Source organism: Eulemur rufifrons, chromosome 15 (assembly GCF_041146395.1).
Source record: "Eulemur rufifrons isolate Redbay chromosome 15, OSU_ERuf_1, whole genome shotgun sequence".
Taxonomy (NCBI): Eukaryota; Metazoa; Chordata; class Mammalia; order Primates; family Lemuridae; genus Eulemur; species Eulemur rufifrons.
Genome location: NC_090997.1, coordinates 42,192,664 through 42,216,050, shown reverse-complemented (window position 1 = coordinate 42,216,050; position 23,387 = coordinate 42,192,664). Strand labels below are relative to the sequence as shown.

The following is a 23,387-nucleotide window of genomic DNA, read 5'->3' as shown; positions in this document are numbered from 1 at the left end:
TACTTTGATTTCTCTTTTGTGTTCTTGCTGAGCATCTGATACAAAGATATAAACTTAGATTATCCTAAAGAGAAGTAATTTACATATTTGGAAGATATTTATGTGAAGATTGTTGAGGAAGAGAGAAAGAAGCCACACGCAGTGGCTCATGCCTATAATCTCAGCACTTTGGGAGGTTGAGGCAGGAGGATTGCTTGAGGCCAGCAGTTCAAGACCAGCATGGGCAATGTAGCAAGACCCCATCTCTATAAAAACAAAAATTAGCCAGGCGTGGTGGTACATGCTTGTAGTCCTAGCTACTTGGGAGGCTGAGGCAGGAGGATCACTTGAGCCTAGGAGTTCAAGGCTATAGTGAGCCATGATTGTGTCACTGCACTTCAGCCTGGGTGACAGAGGAACACCTTGTCTCAAAAATAAATAAAGAGAGAGAGAGAGAAGTCTATTTTAACAGAATAAGTCCTTATTTTCAAATTTTTAAACTAAAAAATATTTTCTCCCTTATAACACCATGAGTCTATGTATACCATTAGAAAACAGGATAGAGTGGATAAAGAAAATATCCTTAGATTTGGTCATTTTTTTTTTTTAAAGACTCTTTTCTCTTAAATCTTAACCAGTAGAAAACAGTATGTGTTTGTTTTCTTGATCTTTTCACTTCCCTTAAGTACCCTACAGGGGAGGTCTGTGTTAAAAGTAAAATTACCCAAAGACTGTCAACAGAAGGTAATGAGTAGCTGCTCTTGATAATTAGTTCTTTGCGTAATTATATATTATTAAACTTTCCTTGGGAAAATTAAAAATACTTTTGAGGTAGTAAAATTACATGCTGAATGAAATAACTCTCAAGTATGAGAGAATATAAAAATAGCATGTATTTAACCATGTGCAAATATAAAATAATGAACTTAAAAAGAAGATTCTGGTCCATCAGGTATAATCCTGAATTGCCTGGGAGCTGTTGCAGACATTGGCCTCCTGTGTCTCCATCTGCAATGTCAGTTTTTGGCTGACTGAGGCAATGAATGACTGACGAAAACACTGATAAAAGTACTCGTTTTCTTCAAGGCATGTATGGGAAAAACTCTGTCATCCTGGAATTATAATGGAGCTTCAGTACCCCAATGACTATGAATTCTAGTCTTGGGAGTACAAAAGAGAAGAGTGAAATAATCCTCTGTTTTTCTGTCTAGAAAGCTAAAAGTTGAGAAGACATGATTACAAACTAAAAAGTCATGAAAGGTCTGGTAAACCTAATGCTTTTCACAAAACTCCAGTATTTTATAACTAAAAGACACACCATAGTGTTTGAAAAAAATAATTTATGACCAATAAAAACAAGTATCAATTTATACAAAACATAGAAGATTTAAAGAATTCTTTAACTCAGGAAGGTTTATGGATTATTACTTTGTAGCTGTGGTCCCCAACTCCGGGGCCACACACTGGTACTGGTCCATGGCCTGTTAGGAAACTGGCCACACAGAGAGAGGTGAGCGGCAGGTGAGCACGGGAAGGTTCATCTGTATTTACAGCAACCCGCCTCGCATCACCGCATAAGCTCCGCCTCCTGTCAGATCAGCACTGGCATTAGACTCTTACAGGAGCGCAAACCCTACTATAAACTGCGCATGTGAGGGATCTAGGTTGCTCCTTAGGAGAATCTAATGCCTGATGATCTGAGGTGGAGCTGACTACTGCTGGGGGCGGGGCGGCTGCAAATGCAGATTATCATTAGCAGAGAGGTTTGACTGCACAATAAATGTAATGCACTTGAATCATCCTGAAACCATCCCCACCAAAGGAAGAATTGTCTTCCACAAAACCAGTCTCTGGTGCCAAAAAGGTTGGGGACTGTTGCTTTATAGTCTATCGCTCATTTATAGTAAACTAATAAGAAAATAAAGATGCTATGGAATGTAGTCATAACTTTAGAGATTATGAGAAAAATTTACTGCTATTTTCCAAGACAGGATATTGGGATATATGGATGATGAATTTAACCTGCTGTGACGGTTCATATATTCCTCTACTGTAATTCTGTTTTCATTATTTCAGTTGTTTCCTATGGGACCGACGATGATCTTGTCTTTCTTAAACTATTCAGGCTCCCCTTGTTAAGGTGCTTTAATATCTCATATACGTTTTAATGCCAAGTGTTTTGACTCAAACATTAATTTAAGTTTTAAGTAGTAAGCTTAACATAAGCTTAGAAGAAAATATAATACTCTTTTCAAATTGCTTATCTCTTTATCTCTTCTAGAAAAGTTTTTTGAAATGAAGAAAGGACAATGTAAAGATGCTCTAGAAATTTACAAACGATTTCTAACTAGAATGACACGAGTGTCTGAATTTCTCAAGGTTGCTGAGGTAAGTAATACTAAGTTTTGTTGGGAATGTAATTTTTAAAATATTAACTCCTGTATCTGGAGTACATAATAGAATGTAAAATATGGCAAGACATTCTGCCACAGACTCACAGTGTTAGGGTTGGGAGTGATTCATCCCACTTCCCACTCAGCTGCACTCTGCACTCCTACGTCCCAGTCAGATGATCGTTCTGCATTCGAATAAGAGTTTCATGGATAATAAGCTCATTTGCTGCTTTGCAACGTGGGCCATTGCTCCATTCCAGCTGATGGCTGTCTTTTATTGTAAGAAAGCGCTTCCTTTTTATTGAACCCTAGATTTGCCTTTAGAAAAGCCTGTCCATTGTTCTTACTGTGTAAATAATAAATCATAAATTCTGACTTCTTTACCTCATCAGTGATTTAAACACAATGAAAAATCAAAACAAGGTATAATTCATTTTATTAATATAAAGTTTATAAATTATTTCTTAAGGATAGTTCTTTTTTTTTTTTTTTTTTTTGAGACAGAGTCTCAGTCTGTTGCCCAGGCTAGAGTGCCGTGGCATCCGCCTAGCTCACAGCAACCTCAAACTCCTGGGCTCAAGCAATCCTCCTACCTCAGCCTCTCGAGTAGCTGGGACTACAGGCGTGCACCACCATGCCCGGCTAATTTTTTTTCTATATATATTTTAGTTGTCCAGCTAATTTCTTTCTATTTTATTAGTGGAGATGGGGTCTCACTCTTGCTCAGGCTAGTCTCGAACTTCTGAGCTCAAGTGATCCTCCCACCTCGGCCTCCCAGAGTGCTAGGATTATAGGCATGAGCCATTGCGCCCAGCCAAGGATATTTCTTTTTACCTAATCACAATAAATATGTAACCATGGATTTGGTGTTCCTGAGGTTATCTCTAAGTTGGTGTTTTCTCTTATGAAATCTAATTATTGATATATATTGATACTGGAAATTATGACATTGTTTTTATAGTCCTTTGGCAGGACGAGAAATGGATTTTTATCTTACATATCTACTAATTGATTGCTAGAGATTGACCAGAGTGTTGTGTGAAAGAGGTTCTGAGGCTTGACAGCAAAGCAAACGATGCTATGGATGTGGAACATTAATGCCATGTTTTTGCTTTTTTTTTTTTTTTTTTGAGACAGGGTCTCCCTGTGTTACTCGGGCTAGAATGCAGTGGCATCATCATAACTCTCTGCAACCTCAAACTCCTGGGCTCAAGCAATCCTCCTGCCTCAGCCTCCCAAGTAGCTGGGTCTACAGGCATGCACTACTGCACCTGGCTAGTTTTTCTATTTTTTGTAGAGACGGAGTCTGGCTCTTACTCAGGCTGGTCTCAAATTCCTGCCCTCCAGCAATGCCCACCCCCCCAGCCTCCCAGAGTGCTGGGAGGTGTGAGCCCATGCTTGGCCCCATGTTTTTGCTATTTTTGTCATTTTGAGAATATTATCGTAAGAACAAACATTTTATACATGTGATTTCAAAAGTACTGTACTCCATGCATTGTCTTTCAAATCTCTTTTATTCTCAGGAGTAACAAGTGTCACATTCAAATTCTAAGACCAAAATAATATCACAAAATGCTGATTCTTGAGCTTTGACCCATATAGCATGTAATAAGAATAAAAATATTTTTTAAGTATAAGAGAAACAAAAGATAAAGATTAGCTCATATAAATTATACATGAAACCGTGTTCATCTGCATTTCCTCATGGGTTTATCGATGTTGGCAGTTTATAAGGAAGGATAGAATTGCTTGAAATTTTTTTTTTGCTGGTACACAGGTTTTATTTTGACGTGTAAAATTTTTACTTTTTGTCTGTTGACACCTCATATTATCACAGGCCCAATTCAGGCCATTGAGAAGGAAATATACAGAAATAAGATATCATTTTGAGAGTCTGTCTTTAAATAACTGGATAATAAATATTTTGTTTTTATTTGAACATTGTGATTAAGACTTTTTCATACAATGGATACTAATTTATAAAATTATTTTTAAAAGAATAGACATTAAATTACAATGGGATAACCATAACCATTTAGGTTTTCTTTTACATTTAAATTGTATTGTTCATAGTCCAAATACTGTTTGAATATTAGTGTTAAGTGGTTTAGTTATGATTGGCTAGTACAGACATTTTTTGGAAAATGTACAAACCTCCTCTCTACCAAACAGCCCTCATGTGGTCTACATATGGACTCATCCTCAATAACCACCCTATAGTTAGTACTGTTGGCCTGCAGAGTCTAAAGAATACTTCTGGAATACATTTTAAAACTACAACTATATATATTGACCATTTGGTAAATACTAACAATAAGTTGTCCATTATTAAAGAAAAGGTAGAGTAGTTGAACAATTTCTATAGAAATATTCAAGTTTCCCAAAGAAATTGCTTGAAGTACAGAAAACTTACCATGTCTTAGATTCTTATACTGAAGTCTCCTAAGACAGACAATTAAAACTTTGTAAAATCCTTGTTTTACAAAAGGTATTCAATAAGAGCCATTTCTGTTAAACGCCCTTCTTTTTTTATAGAAACAAGTTATTCTTAGTTTGCTATTCTAAAATAAATATCAGACTTGTAGGCGTTATATCTCCCAGAATATTTGCAGACAGAAAGTGATGAGATTTCTGTAATACTCTTCACCTAATCCTCCAACTACATTGTGGTTCAGAAGTTCAGAGCAGTAAAATAGCAATGTTGAGGAGGAATTCCTAAGTTATGTCTTTTAACAGAATTATCCATTTAATGGAAACATATCACCATTTCCCAAAATGATTTCAGTATTAAGGATCTGTAATATTTTCATTTTACAAATCCATCTTTCATTCATATTCATATTTTTAAATGGATCATCTAAAGAGGTATTAAAATGTGGATATAAACAGAATGAAGTTGTTTTAGTTTATAATTTCTATAATTTGTAATAATATCAGTGAGCTTAAGGAAGCACCAGTGGCTTCCCTGTAGCCAGAGTTCAGTAAAGTCAGGGATTCTTGGTTCCAACATAAGCTGATCCAGAGGGATGAGGGCAGGTGCTCTACACCAGTGGTCTCAACAGCGGGTGACTTTGCTCCCCCCTCTTCCTCAGGGAACAGCATCTACAGACATTTTTGGTTGTTGCACTGGAGACGGTGGCTACTAGCATCCAGTAGGTAGAGGCCAGGGATGCTCCTAAACCTTTTATGGTGCACATGGCAGCCCCCAACGAAGAATTATCCTCCCAAAATGCCAATAGTGCCAAGGCTGAGAAATCTTGCTGTAGACATAGAAAAGTCAAAGGAAAGAAGGTAGTTCAGCGTTTGACACACAAATGGATTTTCCGATCTCAAGTTTGCCTTACTGTCTTGGTAGGAGCCCAGCACTTTTGCTTCATGTGTTCGCCTCTGCAATTTCCATCAGCGTAATCAAAGCACTTCATTTCTCAAGGAGAGAGACTCTGGTTTAACCCACTTCGTTTCTTTGAACCTCAATTTCATTATTTATATAAAGTGATAGAATTGAACTTATAACTTGTAGTTTTCCCCAACTTTTTACTTTGAATAATTTTCAAACCTACAAAACAATTGATATGGTGTAATGAACACAAATGCTCTCTTCATTGATTCACATTTATTAATATTTTTCCATATTTACTTTTACTCCCTTCTTTCTCTCTCTCCCTCATCCTCGTGCTACCAAAATTACCAACTTGAATATGCTTTTACCCAGTAATTCCACTTCTACAAATGTGTACTATAGATGCAAAATGGTATGCACAGCATTGCTTGCAATGGCAAGAGATTGGAAGCAACTTTAATGTCTGTTAATAGATAACTCACTAAATAAACCATAGGACCAAGAAGTTCTATGCAGCTGTTTAAAAAATGAGGACATTTTGTGTATTGGTATGGATAAATCTCTAAGATATATTGCTAAGTGAAAAATGTAAGCCCATTGTATATAATATGCTATAATTTGTAGAAGAATGGGGAAATAAGTATATATTTGTATATTTCATATTTCATTGAATATATGTAAAGAAACTCAGGAAGGATATGTAAGAAACTAACAAAGTGGTTCTCTCTATGGGAGAAAGGGTGGAAACTATACCCTGAACAATTTGTCAAAACTAAATAATCATTCCCTGTCCAGAACACTTACTGGCATAATTAACTATTTAAATTTAGTCTAAGCAGTGTTCTAGATTTTTAGCTACCATTAACCTTGGAGAATACCTTTAAATTTTATTCTTCAATTTATTTTTTATTCTAGTAAAATTCTATATATTTGTTATATCTAGATATATTAATGAAATTATTGCTCTATTATTTTGAGTAAAAAACTGCATAAGAAGTATACGTTCAAAGTGAGATCAATATACATAAAGTAACAATTCTTTTACATCAAGACTGGGCTGTTTTAACTAATCATGTAGGTGATCTTCCATTAAATGTAAAAAAATTAATTTTAAAAATTCCACTAAGGTCCAGGCACAGTGGCTCACGCCTATAATCCCAGCATTTTGGGAGGCCAAGGTAGGAGAATCACTTGAGGCCAGGAGTTTGAGACCAGCCTGGGCAACATAGCCACCCCCATTTCTACAAAAAATTTAAAAATTAGCCAGGTGTGGTGGTGCATGACTGTAGTCCCAGCTACTCAAGAGGCTGAGACAGGAGAATCTCTTAAGCCCAAAAATTTGAGGCTGCGGTGAGCTATGATCACACTACGCCACTGTAGCCTGGTTGACAAAATGAGACTCTGTCTCTGAAAAAAAAAAAAATCCACTAATTTCTTGTTTTTTTAATCCACAGCAAGTTGGTATTGACAAAGGTGACATTCCTGACCTCACACAGGTAAGTGACTCTCTCAGTGGGAGATTCAGTATGCATGAAATTATTACTCCATATCTTGCCACAAATGGGCATAAGTCTTGTAAGCATTTAATACATTGTGAATTTAGGCCAACCAACTTTCTTGGAAATTATTCTACCTTACTTATGCTTTTTAGCTGTTGAAGATATTTCTGGAGGTAATAGGAAGATTTTCCTGCCCTTGTGATATAGTTTCTTTTTTAAAGGCAGTTGAATTTTTGCTAATTGAGTTCATTTTTTCATTCTTGACCTTGATCAAAAGGAAACCTTAAATAATGTTAATAGAAGTGCTTTAGCTATGCAAAGTGTCTATTCGTAGACATGATAATCAGAACATTAGCACTTTTCCTCCTGCTTGTCTTCCTAGTTTCTAGCATATGCCGGCCATGAAGGAGGACCATGAATAGGGAACACTCTGATGTTATAGTTCAACCACACTGATTCTTGTCTCCCTTATGAAGTGAAAGAATTTCCATGTGTAAAATAACCTTTTTAAAGAAAGTAGTAGTGGTAAATAAGTCATTTTTCTGGGGCCCATCTAGTAAGTGACACCAGTAGTGAGGCTTTTTTGTCAATCTTTTCATCTGTCAAAAGGGTACAATGTATGGCCCCTAAGATATAGAATCAAGGTCATTCATAGGTACAGCATTTTTGTATGACTTTTCTCATAATTGGCAGGAACTATTTTTATTTAATCACTTCATTATGATAAATTTCTGTTCCAAACATGTCCTTTAACTAGAGATGTTGTTGTGGAGGTGATGGGAGAAAACATAGAGCTGCTATCTTATATACCAGTAATGAATAGATGAATTTTCTGTCTTTGTAAATAAAGATAGTCATTGTAATAGAAGAAAATTGTCATGATGAAGATATTCACTTTTTAATATCAGACTGTGTTTAGTAATTTGATATCCTTATAATGCCTTGAAATGTTTCTATATTTAAAATAATGTTAATCCTTAAATTTTTATTAAAAATTAGGGAAATCAAAGAAATAGTCTTCTGTATTGTATTATTAAATACCAATTAAATGTCAAAGTTCTTTGTAAACGAAATTGGTAGAGCAACTCAGAACATGATGGCATTGTATTTTTAGTTTAAAAGTTGAGAGATAGCTCATTCTAGTAGATAGAATATTAGTATAAAATATTTCTGCTACTATGGGAAAATAGTTTGAATAGACACATGCATGAAGAAGATATTGGTATCATTTTGGTTATGGCTAAAAATTAAATGTGCATAAATCAAGTACTGTTAAAAATCTCTTTCTTAGATATAGATTTAGCTTTGTAACACTATGATGAAAATCAAAGTACATGTGTTTTCATTTAAATTATTCAGTTATAATAAACATTTACATTGCATTTTTTGAAAATAACCCAGATAAATAGTACATGTTAACTTTTAAGGCATTAAAATATTTTGCTCAATGATTAGCTTCTAGAAATTGCAAATCATGTTTGTTTCAACTTTATAGACACCCTTACTGTGGAATAAAAGAAAAACTAGATGTTTCGTTAAGAAGTGACCCTTAGTTAAGAAGAAAATTGGTCCTCATTTGTCTCTCTTAGTTTGGGCAGAGTCTGAATGGATACAAGGAAAGATTTAAAGAACTACTTAAATTCCTTTTTGTTCTCAAAATTAGAAAATGATAGTTTATCATTGAAAGAAGGATTTAGATACATGATGGGTGCAACACGCACTATCTGGGGAACAGACACGCCTGGAGCTCTGATTTGGGGGGAAAGGCGATACATGGGCAACGTATGTAACCTGCAATTCTGTATCCCCCCATAACAATAAGATGAAATAATAAAAAAAAAAAAAAGAAAAAAGAAAGAAGGATTTGTATACTTGGGTTTAATTTTTAATGATATTATAATACTCATCATAATTTATATAATTTCCTCTCAAGAAGTCCAGAAACATAATATTTTATTTGATGATGTAAAGTGCATGTTTTCGTAATTTAAGAAACAGAGACTCTACCCCCAAAGATAATGTCTTGCCCTGAGTCTAATAGAAAACTATTCTGTGACAGAAATTTATTAAAATCTGTTAGCACTCTATCCTCTGCTTTTGTTATGACCTTAAAAGCCACATAAATTTCAATATTAACATTTATATTCAAAATATTTTTCTTCATACAAAAATTCCTCTAGTCCAATTCTCCAGTGTTTATTTAAATCACAATAAAAGAGCATGCATCTGAAATTTCTTAATAACATAATTGTGGTTTCTTTTGGGATTGTGAGCTACATAGAGCTAAACACCCCCCCTAATTCTTACATAGAGCCCCCCCTTTCACAGGTCTCATGGAGGTCTCTAAATGAACTAGAGATTTAGGCCCTTTATGACAGTACCGTCATGTCTGAACTAGAATATAAGCTGTTCTGGGGTTAATCCTTTAAACAGTGTTCAGTCCTTAAGACCAGGATTAATCTAGAGATGGGTCAGAAGTATCAGGTTATATGGATTCAGTTCAGCCCCTCTGGTGTCTATGGCCACCATGGCCACTGAATCTAGCCATGGCAATGAAAAAAAATTCCTGTCAGAAGAGAAGGTTAAAGAAGAGATGGAGACCAAAAGGGCTTCCTGTTGATTGGGAGTAGGAATAAGATGCTCATAACTAAAAAAGGATTAGAATTCCTCTTGCGGCAAGATGGAACAGAGGAATATCATGGATATCTTTATAAATTCAATGTGTATCTTTCAGGTTAAAGAATGCACAATAAACACCAATACAATCATCTGTAGCCATTTTTAAATTGTGCCTGTAGTAGCATCATTATTGCATTCTTGAATTCATGAATATCAATGAATATCAATGAAATTATTCATGAATATCAATGAAATTTTTAAAAGACATTCGAAAGTACTATTTGGGGTAAGAAATGAATATGATACTAGAGCTGAAATATTTCTCCTCAGCACTTTCAAGTGGTTTCTTAGAGCTGACAATTAAAAATTTGAATGCTCTTTTGATTTATTTTTTGTTTGGTTTTGATGGTGCTTTATAATCCAAAGCATCTAAATCATAGATGCTTTCTTTTGGATCCTGGGCTCATAATCAGCTATGAATTTATTGCAAGAAAAGATTTGTGCATTGCAAATGTAAAATATCTCCATTTATGAAAAATATCTTAGGTTTTGTTGTCAGGAGTTATGGTTGATCTGAAAACTACTGGTAAAGAAAAGTCTCCTTTTAAAGATTACACCACTGATGAATCGGTAACTGACATGTTGCTATCTATTAGCTTTCACAGGCTGTCCCTGGTTCTTTGGATTGGTGTTCCCATTTGATTGGTCTATTGACTTTGGCATTTTTTTAAACGAGCAACTAAAGATACTACAAACTATACTTTGTTGTCTTAAGTTCCCTTTACAGCAGCAGAGGCATTCTCAAAGTTTTGCTCCTTGGAAATTTAAAAGACAGTTTTCACTTACTGTCATCTGCATGCCAGGATGTCCTTAGTGTCATAGATACAGTTAAGAAGAAGGCAGACATTCCTGCACTCCTGGATATTACTATCAAAGTACTTTTTTTTTCCTCGAAAGACAGTTGAGGAATTTGTTTCTCTTAGATTTCACATGTCCTTATAAGAGATATAAATAATGAAGCACTTTTAAATCTCTAGGCAAAAGTGCTCCAAACTTAATTTTATGTGCAGTGTATTGTTAAATAACTCCCCTTTAAGATAAAAGTCAGTTTTATAGTCTTGTATTGCTTGGAGAGGTTTCTCTTTCAACTATTGTGATTTTTGTGCTGCCTTACTTTTTTAAATTGTCTTACCTAAATTATTAAGAAACTTTACAAAAAGAAAAACTGCAAACTATCTTCCTGGGTTTTTGTTTTGTCTTGCTTTGTTTTGTTTTCAATAACTAAGAAACTTTTTAGAAGAAAATATTACCTCTTTTTTGTTATCCCATATTTGTTACTGTCTATTTTGTGACTATCAATGGCATTTATTTTTCTTAAACAGTGTTTTAAATTTAGGTTTAGCAAAACATCACACTTCCTTTACATTTCATTAAACATTCAGAGAATCTAAGTCTGTTACCTGGAAAGAAGTTTTATGGCTTGATATATATTTTTTTTTCCTTATTGTGATCCGCACGAAAAAACACAGAAATATGAAAAGTTTCAACTTAAATACCCAGGCCTCCTAGGTTCCATCATCATCATTGTCGTCATTAGTGACAATTAATATGACAGTTTTTAAATTATCAGATGTGAATTCATCTAAAAATTCTGAAGCCATTTATATTTTCTTCCTTTTAAGGTTACATTCTTTATTCAAAGAGCATTTCTTTATAGTTTATAATCTGATATATAGAACAAAATTTCCTTTATCTCTTTTAAAAATACATTTTTAAAGCTTAGAAGTATATTCCTAGTTATAATTTACTGAAATTTGTTGAATAAGTTCATTTTCATCTGAGGTATATTTTAAAATTCTAATTTTTATAATTTTTTAAATTTATTAATCCCCTGATAATGTGTTTTTTCACTGTATAGTCTAAGGCTTTTTAGATGATGATGACAGGGCTGTCCCTTTCTATCCTACCTTCATCACTTTGATCAGGTTAATATTTTTGTTCACTTAGTAATTTATGTTTGTAATAATCACATGATTACATATTACGATCATGTAAATGTTGAGACAGTTTGTCTATTAGTGAAATAAAAACGAATAGTAAATAAATGTCCTAAATTTTCAAAATTAAGAATTTTAATTTGTCATTAAAGGTACAATGCAATAGGTACAGTTATATGAACTTCTTTGAATTCAGTGAGCTGTTAAGCACTTAGCATAGTTACTTTGAATCCTTCAAAATTAATTTCACATTAAAGAACAATTGTCTATCTATAAATGTAGTTATGTATTTCATTTGTCAAATGCTAGTCTTTGAATGCCTATGCTGCTGTTAAGGTCTGTTTTACAAAGATGAAATTAAAATTATTTTATGAAGATGAAATTAAATCTCTAATGCTTGAGGAATAGATTGGATGGACTATTTGTATGAACCTATTATTTCTTCTTCTAATATACAGTAAAATACCATCACTTTATATTGCCTAAAATTTTATTTATAAAAAGAAACATTAAAGTACTTTTTAGTAAAAGAGTTAAAATATTTTAAATCTGCCGATACACAGTACTCTATTACATTATTATATTATATTTGTTACAATTACTTTATTTTATATATAAATTAAATAGCTCAATGATAAGAAAATCTTAATTATTATTGACTATTAGAATTGTATTCTTTTCCCCATAATTCTCACTTGCTCCCCCCTTTTAAAATATATTAGTAGTAACAATTTTTCCTAATATTTCAGTCAAATATGGATAAGTGAGATTTTACTGTATTTTCAAGTTTATGTAAATTTGTATTTGGGCACTTATATTTTTGACTTGGATACAAATACCTATTCCTTTTTCACTGTGTGTGGGAAGGTCATGGCGAACTTGATTTGAGTTTATTGCATATAAGTAACATCTCAGTAAAAGTCTGTCCAGTGTAATCTCTACACTGAAACCACACTGTAATGCTGTTTGTTATGCAGTGGAGTTTAGTGTATTTAAGATGGGCCTGTATAAGAATCCATGGAATTTAAATATTTAAATGCCAAAAAAACTAGGATTAAATTAGATCACATATATATTGGGGTCCATCCGCAGACTTCCACCGTACAAAGTTACAGTGATGTTACAGTGTGTTTACTTTGAAAAAAAAAAACAATGCAGACATTTATTTTTACTTTCTTATTGTAGGCTCCCAGCAGTCTTATGGAGACCCTTGAACAGCATCTAAATACATTAGAAGGAAAGAAACCTGGAAACAAGTATGCATTAGTTGTATATTCTAAATAAGATGAAAAATACTAGAGTGATTCTTTATAAGAATGAAATTTATCATGGTACAACTGATACCACCACAGTTTTAGGGTATGCTTTATTGTAATTTTTCTGAGTTCTCTCAGAATCCCTGCCCTTTCTATTATGATAGTGTAACCTCATGTATAGGTAATCTGTCTGCAGGCTAATGCAGCAAATTAGTAGAGTGTGCTTATGTTGCCTGAACCTACTGCTTTATATAGTAGCCCTTAACTTAGAAGGAATTCATAATATATAGAAAAAGAGGCCAGGCACAGTGCCTTACACCTATAATCCCGACACTTTGGGAGGCCTAGGTGGGAGGATCACATGAGGCCAGGAGTTTGAGACCAGCCTGGGCAACATAGAAGTCAGCCAGGCTTGGTGGCACACACCTGTAGTCCCAGCTACTTGGGAGGCTGGGGTAGGAGGATCACTTGAGCCCAGGAGTTCGAGGCTGCAGTTAGCTACGATCACACCACTACACTGAAGCCTGGGCAATGCAGCAAGACCCTGTCTCTAAAATAAAATTAAATAATAATGAAAAGAAAGAGTTGTTCATGTTTAAAAATTGAAGCTATTATCATTGGACATGAGTGAAAAGCCCAATTTCACAAGCAGCCTGGAATACACTGTTACTAACCCCAGTGAAAAAAGCAAAGCTCTCGAGTATACTTTTCTGCACTCCAGTCTCTCCTCACTTGAACCAGGCATGGCATGCTACTGACATTTAACTCAGAGATCCTAGAGAGTAGCAATCAAGTAGTGATAAGAGCAATTTTACTGGATTTTCATACCGTTGTGTTTGAGTTTTTATATTTTTGACTATTTTTCCTCACTGCCTACAAAAAAAAAATGCCCAGGTTTCTTTTTTTTTTAACATCTCTCCAATAGGTGTAAAACTTGTTTATTCACGAGACCTGGTGCTTTCCTGTCTTTGTGCCTTGTTTGGTCTATAATTCCGCTTGAATGCCTACCCCTCTGGTCCTGCCTGTGTAAATCTGTGTACCCTGGCAGGTCCATCTCCAGTCCTCCCTTCTCAGGAAGCCTCCCTTAATCATGAATTGCTTTTTTAACATATGTGATTTAAATAGATTTTCTGAGTTTAAAGGTTAGGAACTATTTTATACTTCATTATCTCTCTTTAAACACTTAACGTAGGTCTTTCTACAGAGACAGCTTGAAATATTTGCCGGTGACACCAGCTTTATGTTTATTCCATTTGAGCTGACAGCAGGAGTTAGCAGAGACAGCCGATGAACTGATGCAGGGCTGTAGGCTGATCGCAGCTTTTTACCTGTGATAGAGCCATCGCAATGCAATTCCTTTCTTTCTTCCCTCTGTGCATTTCAGAATGTAGGCTTGTATCTTGATGTTACTTTTTTGCTGGTTATTTTATTAGCTAAATGTGACTTCTGTCGTCTTTTCCAAGTTTGCATAGAAATTATTACATGTTTTAAATTTTCACTGACAAACAGCAGTATGAGCCTTCCAGGCAATTACGGCAGAGCTGTTTGGAATGATGGACGGTGGGTCCCCTCAGGGGCTGTATCACATTGGTTTCCACAGTCTGGGATCGGCCCGGAGTTTCAGTGTGGCAGAAGATAATCTCGGACTTGACATGAGAGTACATTAAATTCCAATAAAAGATGCCCACTTCCAGTTATTGCTGGAACCAGCCTCTGTTAGGGGATCTGGGAAGCCAAATGAGTTGGCTAGGATTTAAGTAAATGAAGGCAGGAAGCTGAGAAATGTCCCTGCTCCTGTGGCAGAAAGACTTCTTTAGCTAAGGCAGTGTACACATCCCCTGGAGTTAGTCTCCCCCTGTGCAGTGCACGTCAGCTTCTCTGCGCTCTTTGCCCTCCAGGTCCCTCACACCCTGCACAGGGCCAAACTCTTCCCTTGTTTTTTTGTTGAATCTCGCAGTGCTGTAGTTACCTGTAGAGAAGCCTCCTTCCCTAGCTAGAGTGGGTCTCATTAGCCCTAACTTCAAATCTAAATTCACCCCCTTTTGGCCACTGCAAGCTATTTTTGGAAAAATTAGCTGTAAACATTTAATTATATTTCTAGAAAAGTAAAATTTTAAAACCTTGATAATCTTCCGTTTTGAATTACCTTTTGCTTAGAATAATTTTTCTTTCTCCTTTAAAATCATTTTATGCTTGTCAAATTTCTTGTCTGAATTGGCCAAGACCACACTTGAACTTGTCTTTTGCTTATTCCCTATTTTTAAAATAAATGAACAACAATAGTTAACTATTTTCTTCTTTGTATGTTTGTGCTTACCTGGGAACTTAAGTGAAGGGTGAGTACTGTATGGAGTGACTTTTTTGCATTTGGTAATTACTAAAAATGCAAAAAACACTCTTAAGATTCCACATCTGGTATTTAGAACAGTTAAACCTGATTTCTGCCCCTTTTACACATCTGTGTTTTTTCATTATGCTTTATTTTTGTCTCCAAGGTGACTGGCATAAGTAGTTTTACTTTCTTTTGGTCTTCTTGGATCAAGACTAACAATCTCTCTTAGGTGTATATGTAAATTCCTCTCAGATTTTAGAAATCAAAGAGTTTTCATTTGTTTAGTAAGCAAAAGATTGCCCCATGGCATATGGCAGAAGTGCCAAAAGACAGTTGTATAAAGAAATTTGATTATTTAAAATTGTTTTGTCTTCTAGTAGCAGTGTAAAACTATTCTAACCTCTAAGTCAAGTGTATACCTAAAATGAAGCATTTGCAAATATCTGCTATGAAAAATATGTACCCCCTTTATATTTATCACCTTGTGTCCACTGATAATCACTTTTGTAATTATATGCAATACTGTGTGATATATCTTTCTATATTGTCTGTTTCTATGATTCCACAGGAAAAAGAGAAAAATTTATTTCATTTTACTTGTGAGTTGTTTACTGAGTGTTAAGGGTACAGGAAACCCAAGATAAGTCTTTTGTAATTAAAATTATTTGGAAGATGTAGGTGGGTTTTGCACATCTGTTTTTGAGGGGTTTTTCGGTAGGTTTTTTGAGGGGGGGTTAGGATTTTTTGGAGGGGTTGACTAACATTTAAACTCAAAACAATGTAGGGATAATTGTTGTGAATCAAATAAGAAATAATAAATTTCCCCTTAATAGCTTCCTATTAAGATCTCAGAAGGAAACCTTGGCATTTGCCATGTTCATAGTAAAAACCCATGAATTTGTTTGTAGTGTTTTACAGAATTTAGAGTAGATTACTATATAAGTCATTCATTTTCTTCTAAAATTATCTTAGTGCCTTGTTTTTGCCAACATGGTTCACTATAAACCAAATTTCTCTAGATGAAATTATTAATGTAAGTATTGGTCTTTTACAAGCATCATTGTCTATGTATAAAAGATTGCAGCATTTTCCTTCATAAAGGGCAATGACTAACAGTAGGGCAGAAAACCAAGCAAGGAACATATAAGAAGATGCAATGTCTATGTTGTGTAAGAGAGGAACAAATGTGCCAGTCTCATCTGTGCTTTTGGTGGGCAGGCTGGAATGTGGAATGAGCACAGGCTTTGGGCAGCAGGTAGACCTGGACCAGTCTTAAATCCACCGTTAATGTATGATGCTTGGGCAAGTTATTAACCTCTCTGAGCCTGGGAGCCTTCAGATTTTAATCAGTGATTAATGATGCTTTTTAAAGTTATAGCCCCATCAGAGTACCTCTTGTTCTCACCTTTTTTTATTAAATCATGACAAAAGCCAGATGTGGTTCATGGGAACAGAGGTCATACATCCTGACAGTTTAGCTTCCCATAAAATAGTTTTTTAAATATTTCTGGTATAATTTATCAATTATAGAATGTATACATGAACATATTCTGATTTAAAAATAATACAGAAAATGTCAGGTGTCTTTATTCCTGCTCTCTGGTAGAAGATATGTTTTAAATTTTTATGTATTAGTTTGGAAATATATTTCAAAAGTTCTTGCTCATTCTCAATTCTTTTTTCTGTGTTGGTATTTTTCATTGTGTCGGTACTGCTTAGAATTGGTTCATGAAAATTGCTTGAAGGAGAAACAAATTAATTTAAATTAATTCATTCTTAGAAAGTAACCATGTCAAATGGCTTCTGTGTTTTCTTTGTAGAGTTCAGGCTCTGAATTTTTTATTAGATTTTTATTTAAATTTGACTCCCTTCAAAGGGAAAAATAGTGGGAGTAGAGAAATTAGCCAAGGACTCACTAAAGACTTTTCAGCCTCATGCTGTACTAGATTTTTGAGTTCTTGAGTAACTTACCGTAGATGTAGAGAACACTAAGAATCCATTTATTTTGGTAAACCTTTGACATGAACAATATAGATAAGTTTGTATCCTTTTCCTCATAGAATATGTTACTCTTAAGATAACATTTAGCCAAACTACACATAACAAATTATTACCCTTATGCTTCTGTCTATCTTCGTTACATAGCAGAAATCTCTGTGTGCCCTTGCTTTATGTTATTTATATGCATCTTAAGTAAAAACTAAATTTTTAAACAGGAAATGGCAGGCATGTATTTGCAAATGAAATTGAATTTAAAAGATATTAGTCTGGCATATAATACTGCTAAACTTTCTATGTCTAATAAGACAAAAATTCACAATATTGTATAAAATTCTGTTTATTAAATTTCTACTAATTTTGTTTTGTTACTGCTATGTGTGATATTTTCGCTGTAGATGAATAGAAAGCCATATTTGCCATTCGATAAGACCCTGAATATAGGCTGCTTATCGAAATTTGTTTTTGTCTTCATTTTGTTTTGTTGTTCATTTTTCTTCCAACTCAGGTTAATACAATGTGAGCTGTTCAGGCAGTTGTTCCAGAAGCACTTTGCTAGAAATGATGTGCAATAGACAATGCTGACAGTAATCTAACTAAAAAAAAAATTTATGCCTTCCTAATTTTTTCTCACTCCCTTAGAAACAAGCATCGAAGTTGCTCTTCTTTATCAAGCACCCACTGATTATAATGAGATGATGGGAATATTTTTCCTAAAGAGTTTTCATTACAGCCATGAAAACAAACAAACAACCACCACCAAACAAAACCAGACAAACTTCAGGAGTAGGAATATGAAAGTTGAAACATTTCAGGCACAGGGCTTATAGAGCTCTATTTTTTCCTAAGGTTCCTATTTTTATGCATCACAACTGTGATTAACCGAGTAACAATGTACTTTAACCTTAGTGAGTTAAACCGGAGGTCTTTTGGGTTTTTTGTTTGTTTGTTTTTGTTTTTTTTTAATTCTAAAGCGTGGTTTTTCTCAAGTCTGGGCAAAATTTTTAAAATTCCAATTTGGACAGTTTATTTTCTGTGTACGTAGGCAATAAGGATGGATTCAAAGAATTTGTGTTGCTAGAGATATAGAAAATAATTTTGAATTTAAGAATTTCTAGTACTAGAAAATAAGTTGATGGAAAACATTGGAAGAGGTTATCATAATTGAATAAAAGATAAAAAGGTTTTTTTTTAAAATAGTTTGTCCATTACTTTAAAAGTCTGTTATTTATGAACAAGTCAGTGTTTGATCAAGTGATACCAAACTTAAATGCTTCTCCAAATGTATTCACCTATATTCAGTTTTATAAATTTTTTTATGTTGTCTTTTAGATCTGGTGCTCCCTCTCCGTTAAGTAAGGTAAGTTTGCTTTTTGGTTTTTTACCATTTTACCATCCTCAAATGTACAGTTTAGTGGCATTAAGTATATTCACACTGTTGTACAACCATCACCACTATTCATTTCCAGATCTTTTTTATCTTCCAAAACAGAAAAGCTGTACCCACCAAACAATAGGTCCCCATTCCTCCTCTGGCAACCACCATTCTACTTTCTGTCTCTGTGAATTTGAATATTCTAGGTACCTCATATAAGTGGACTCGTACAGAATCTGTCCCTTTTTGACTGTTTTTTTCACTTAGCATGTCTTCAAGGTTCAGCCATGTTGTAGCATGTGCCAGAATTTCCTTCCTTTTTAAGGTTGAATAATATTCCATTGTCTGTGTGACCCATGCTTTGTTCATCCATTCATCTGTTAATGGATACTTAAGTTGCTTCCACTTTTGGGGTATTATGAATCATGCTGTTGTGAATATAGGTGTGCAAATATCTGTTTTGAGTTCCTGATTTCAATTCTTTTGGGTATATACCCAGAAGTGTAATTGGTCGGTCATATGGTAATTCTAATTTAAATTTTGTGAGGAAAGATCAGTTAAAAGTTTTATGTATGTTCCTTTATAACAGTTTCTCAGTCCAGTGTGGTACAGTGTATGTGATTTAGTCTTCAATTTGGACTACATATTTTTAAAGTAGGAAAGATTTTTCATGTAGTTACATTATACCTAAAGACAGATATATACTAGTTATAAAACATTTTTATATAATTCTGAATCACAACCCTGTGAGACAGGTAAGACGTGATTTTGTGTGTGTTTTAATGGTAGAGAAATCAGTTGTAATTAGATGCACAACTGTGCCTTTTAGACAGTCTACTCTAATAATTTTAATAACTTCTTCACCTCCCCATCTCCTTTTTAACATGTTGAGTGACAGGATTAGGGTTACTAGTGACAAGAGTATTTACTTCTGTAAGTCTGTAGTTCACATTTACCATTGTATTTTTCAGGCAAAAATGTTATAAATGTGCTCTTTCCTCTTGACAAATTTCAATTATGTAATTGCTGTCATTACAGACGTTCAGGGATCTCATTATGACTGCGCTAGTGATTCCCAGACACCGTGTAGCATACCAGGGCCAGGCTGGCTGCCTGCCTAAGATTCCCTCAGGGACCTCGAACAATCAGCCAAATAAAACACGCAAACAAAAGCTCTCTGGTTATTCTGACACAAAGCTAGGTTTAAAACCATTACATCTATGCGAAAAATCCCAGTATATGACTTTTGAGTAGAGTGTGGTAAAATTGTGGCATCCTTTGGGTTAGTCTGTTTCTTCATTTTGGCTAAATTGAATTTTATTGACTTTTTCTTTTAGTAATAACAGGATTATTTGGGTTCTGTTTTCCTAGTTCTCACATTGCCTAAAAGCTTGTTGTTACAAGGCATTTTTAACGGGCTTTTGCACACCTTAGCTTTTGTGTTTATGTTGGTAGTATTTATTGCTGTCATTAAGTTCTCCGTGTTTCATAAATATCACTTTTTCTAAGCTTATTTATATGTATAGGCTTTAAAAAAAGTCTCTCCTTTTTTAGAGGAGTTGTCAGTATTCACAGTGAATGACGTACAATTAACTTTAGCTAGTCTTTTCTTTTTCATTGATGATCTTTGTATTCCATTTGAAAGATTTGAATTTTTGTTGAAGAGAGAGGTTTGAGCTGATATTTTCTGAGCAACAATGTCCATACCACTCCTGTGTTTGTCTTTCTTGAAGTGCTGAATGCCTGGCATTTGTATATCTATTGAATTCGGACTTCTTGATTAGTTACATTTTTGGAAAAATAGGTATTATTTAAGTCTCGAAATTCCTATAAATTTCTTAATCTCCTCAGTCCTTTTTCTTAAATTATTCTTTTAAAACTTCCTTTAAGTTAGGTTTATTTGAAATCAGATATGCCATCAGGGCAGTATCTGATAGCCCTTCCTTGGTCTTGTTCTTCATATATTTTCCTTGCTGTTATATCTCATTTCCACTTACAGAACTAATTATCAGGAGACTGTTTTGAAATATTCTATTAATCTTGTAAATACATGGAGAGTTAATGCACCAGATAAAATAGAATTAGGGTAATTTTACACAAAAATTTTAAGTTTTTTTATGTAAATAGTTGATTACTAACTCCTCTTTTTAAAAAACCAGTCCAGGAAAATAAATGTTAGATTTTATTTCACTTTTTTAGTTTTATCTATGTCATATTAGTGATGAATTATAGTCACGATATCCTCAAGCTGTCAGTGACTTGAATCTTACTTGTGAGTCATTCTCTGCCAACTAGGAACTATTTTGTAAGTTAAATTTCCTTCTGGATTTTAAAAACATCTTGAGAAGACTTCACATGAAGTCTGGTTAGGATGAGAAGGAGGAAAAATGACCTTGGTTTTATAGCATTTATTATAATTGGTAATTTTAAAAATTTTTGGCAGCTAGTAAGATCTTTTCTAATAATTTTAGGTTCAATAAATATATTTAGCTTTCATTTTAATTAACAAATGCAAGTCATTGCAATGTTAGACCAAACATTTCATCATAATTTTATATAAATTACATTTAACTTTTAAAATTTGAATCATGTTTTGTCCGACATTGATTATTTATTACAATTCTTGATTTCAAATTTTCTTGAGTTTTTTTCCCCATGAGGAATTACAAAAAAAAAAATCACTGGGAATGTCATGGGTCTGCAAAACAGAAGTCCTGTAGCTTTGTGTCCTATAGATTCATATTTGACTAGAGTATGTTGTGCATCTTCACTTTCAGTCTTCTCCAGCAACAACTGTTACGTCTCCTAATTCTACACCAGCTAAAACTATTGACACATCCCCACCGGTTGATTTATTTGCAACTGCATCTGCGGCTGTCCCAGTCAGGTTAGTTAACGAGTATGCAGTGAACTGTTTATTACTATTTTGATTAGGTTTTTGTTTTCTTTTTATGTACTGTACCCAAATGATTTCACCAAATGGAATCTAATCCTAGTAACGTGTGATATTTTGGGTTATTTTACCTACACGAAGTAAATTCTTTTACACTTACACAGTTACTTAGGCCTGTACCTCTTAGAAAGACCTAAGCTATGGAAATCATCTTGTTGCTCACACATTTGGGAAAGGAAGTAGAAGAAAGATGCACACACTTGAGGTTCTTCTGAAATTGGCTAATATGGAAAATGTTTTCTAAAATTAGTTTCTTCTTGTGGGAAATTTAAAAGATGTCTTCAAGTGCTTTAAAAACACACATACACTTGAAGTTGTAGTCCAATCAGCTGGTGCATATAAAGAACTCGAACTCTGGTGGTAGGAAGAGGCCATCAGGGAGTTCCTAATTAGCTTTTCTAGCACCTACAGGTCAGGACAGTAGTGAGAAAGGTGAGGATGACTTTGCATCCTGGGAAATCTTAGAGCTACCCATCATTGGGGCTTCCACAAATAGTAATTTTAGGTCAATTCTTTGGTAGTTTTACCTTGAAAGGATTCTAGTTTCATTTTATAGTATCTGTGGCTCTGATTATGAATGTCCTATATTTGCAGACTTCGATTTTGACCTGAGCATAACTTCAAATACTCTACCCAAGTTAACTATGTGCTTTACTCTCTGCTTGCTTAGTCTACTTTTTATTATAGCAACCTCAGTAAAACCAAGTCCTTTCTGCTACAGCTCTAAGATAAGTTGCTTCTTATAAAAGCTTTAAGATCTTAATAATAAATATTTTCTTTTTCTGTTAGTACAGTTGTGTTTATGAAATGGACATCAAAACTAGACAATGCTTTCAGGCACTTTGGAACTTTTTAAAAAATCAGCAGAATCCTTTTCTCAAAAGAATATTACTTAGAAACTGAATACGTAAAGGGGATAAAGATGGAACTGATGTTTAAGAAAGCAGACGAGGCCAGGCATGGTGGCTCACTCCTGTAATCCTAGCACTTTGGGAGGCCGAGGCAGGAGGATCGCTTAGAGCCAGGAGTTCATGACCAGCATGGGCAACATAGCAAGATCTCATTTTTACAAAAAAAAAAAAAAAAAAAATAGGTGCAATAGCTCGAGCCTGTAATCTCAGCTATACAGGAGGCTGAATAAAAAAGAAAACAGAGCAAGAACCTGGGACTCTGTTAGCTTGGCAACTGGCCTGATAACCTTTAAGCCAGTGCTTGTCAAATCTGAATGTACATGTGAATCACCTGGGGATCTTATTAAAAATGAAGATTCTGAGGTAGTAAATACAGGGTAAGCCTGAGATTTGGCAGTTATAAAAACATCCGAGGATGCTGCTAGTTTGGGGCCCACACTTTGGGTAGGAAGGCTCCTCCTTGGAACTTCTGCAGATAGAGAAGCACAGTCCCGACTGAGTAAGAAGAAAAAATGAAGTAGTTTTAGTCAAATCCTCTTACAGGCAAACTTAATATATTATAGTCTAATTTATGAAAAAGGTAAATTACTGACTATTTATTCTTTTCTATACAAAAGATTTTAGGAAATAGAGAAAAGATAACCTTAACGTTATGATTTTTATTGCCCTGTAGGACACTTCCCAGGGAGCATATCCAGCCCCCTGGAAAGAAAGTTTTATTGGAACAAACACATG

General features: G+C 34.4%; 1 protein-coding gene across 50 annotated transcripts in view; it reads left to right on the top strand.

Annotated features, from left to right (window-relative positions):
- SNAP91 (synaptosome associated protein 91) overlaps positions 1-23,387 on the top strand; it is a 139,984-nt gene that overhangs the window by 66,888 nt on the left and 49,709 nt on the right. For 40 of the 50 annotated variants that reach the window (XR_011235504.1, XM_069487552.1, XM_069487557.1 and 37 more), the window contains 5 exons: positions 2,261-2,367; positions 7,167-7,208; positions 13,013-13,083; positions 18,746-18,773; positions 21,566-21,675. Coding sequence is in view for 49 of the 50 variants with exons in the window: in XM_069487552.1 (XP_069343653.1) it covers positions 2,261-2,367; positions 7,167-7,208; positions 13,013-13,083; positions 18,746-18,773; positions 21,566-21,675 (358 nt within the window). In the remaining variant the exon portion in view is untranslated. Of the gene's footprint in view, positions 1-2,260; positions 2,368-7,166; positions 7,209-13,012; positions 13,084-15,413; positions 15,420-18,745; positions 18,774-21,565; positions 21,676-23,387 lie in introns of all 50 variants that reach the window. The other 10 variants (XM_069487543.1, XM_069487561.1, XM_069487547.1 and 7 more) reach the window with 2 other exon arrangements.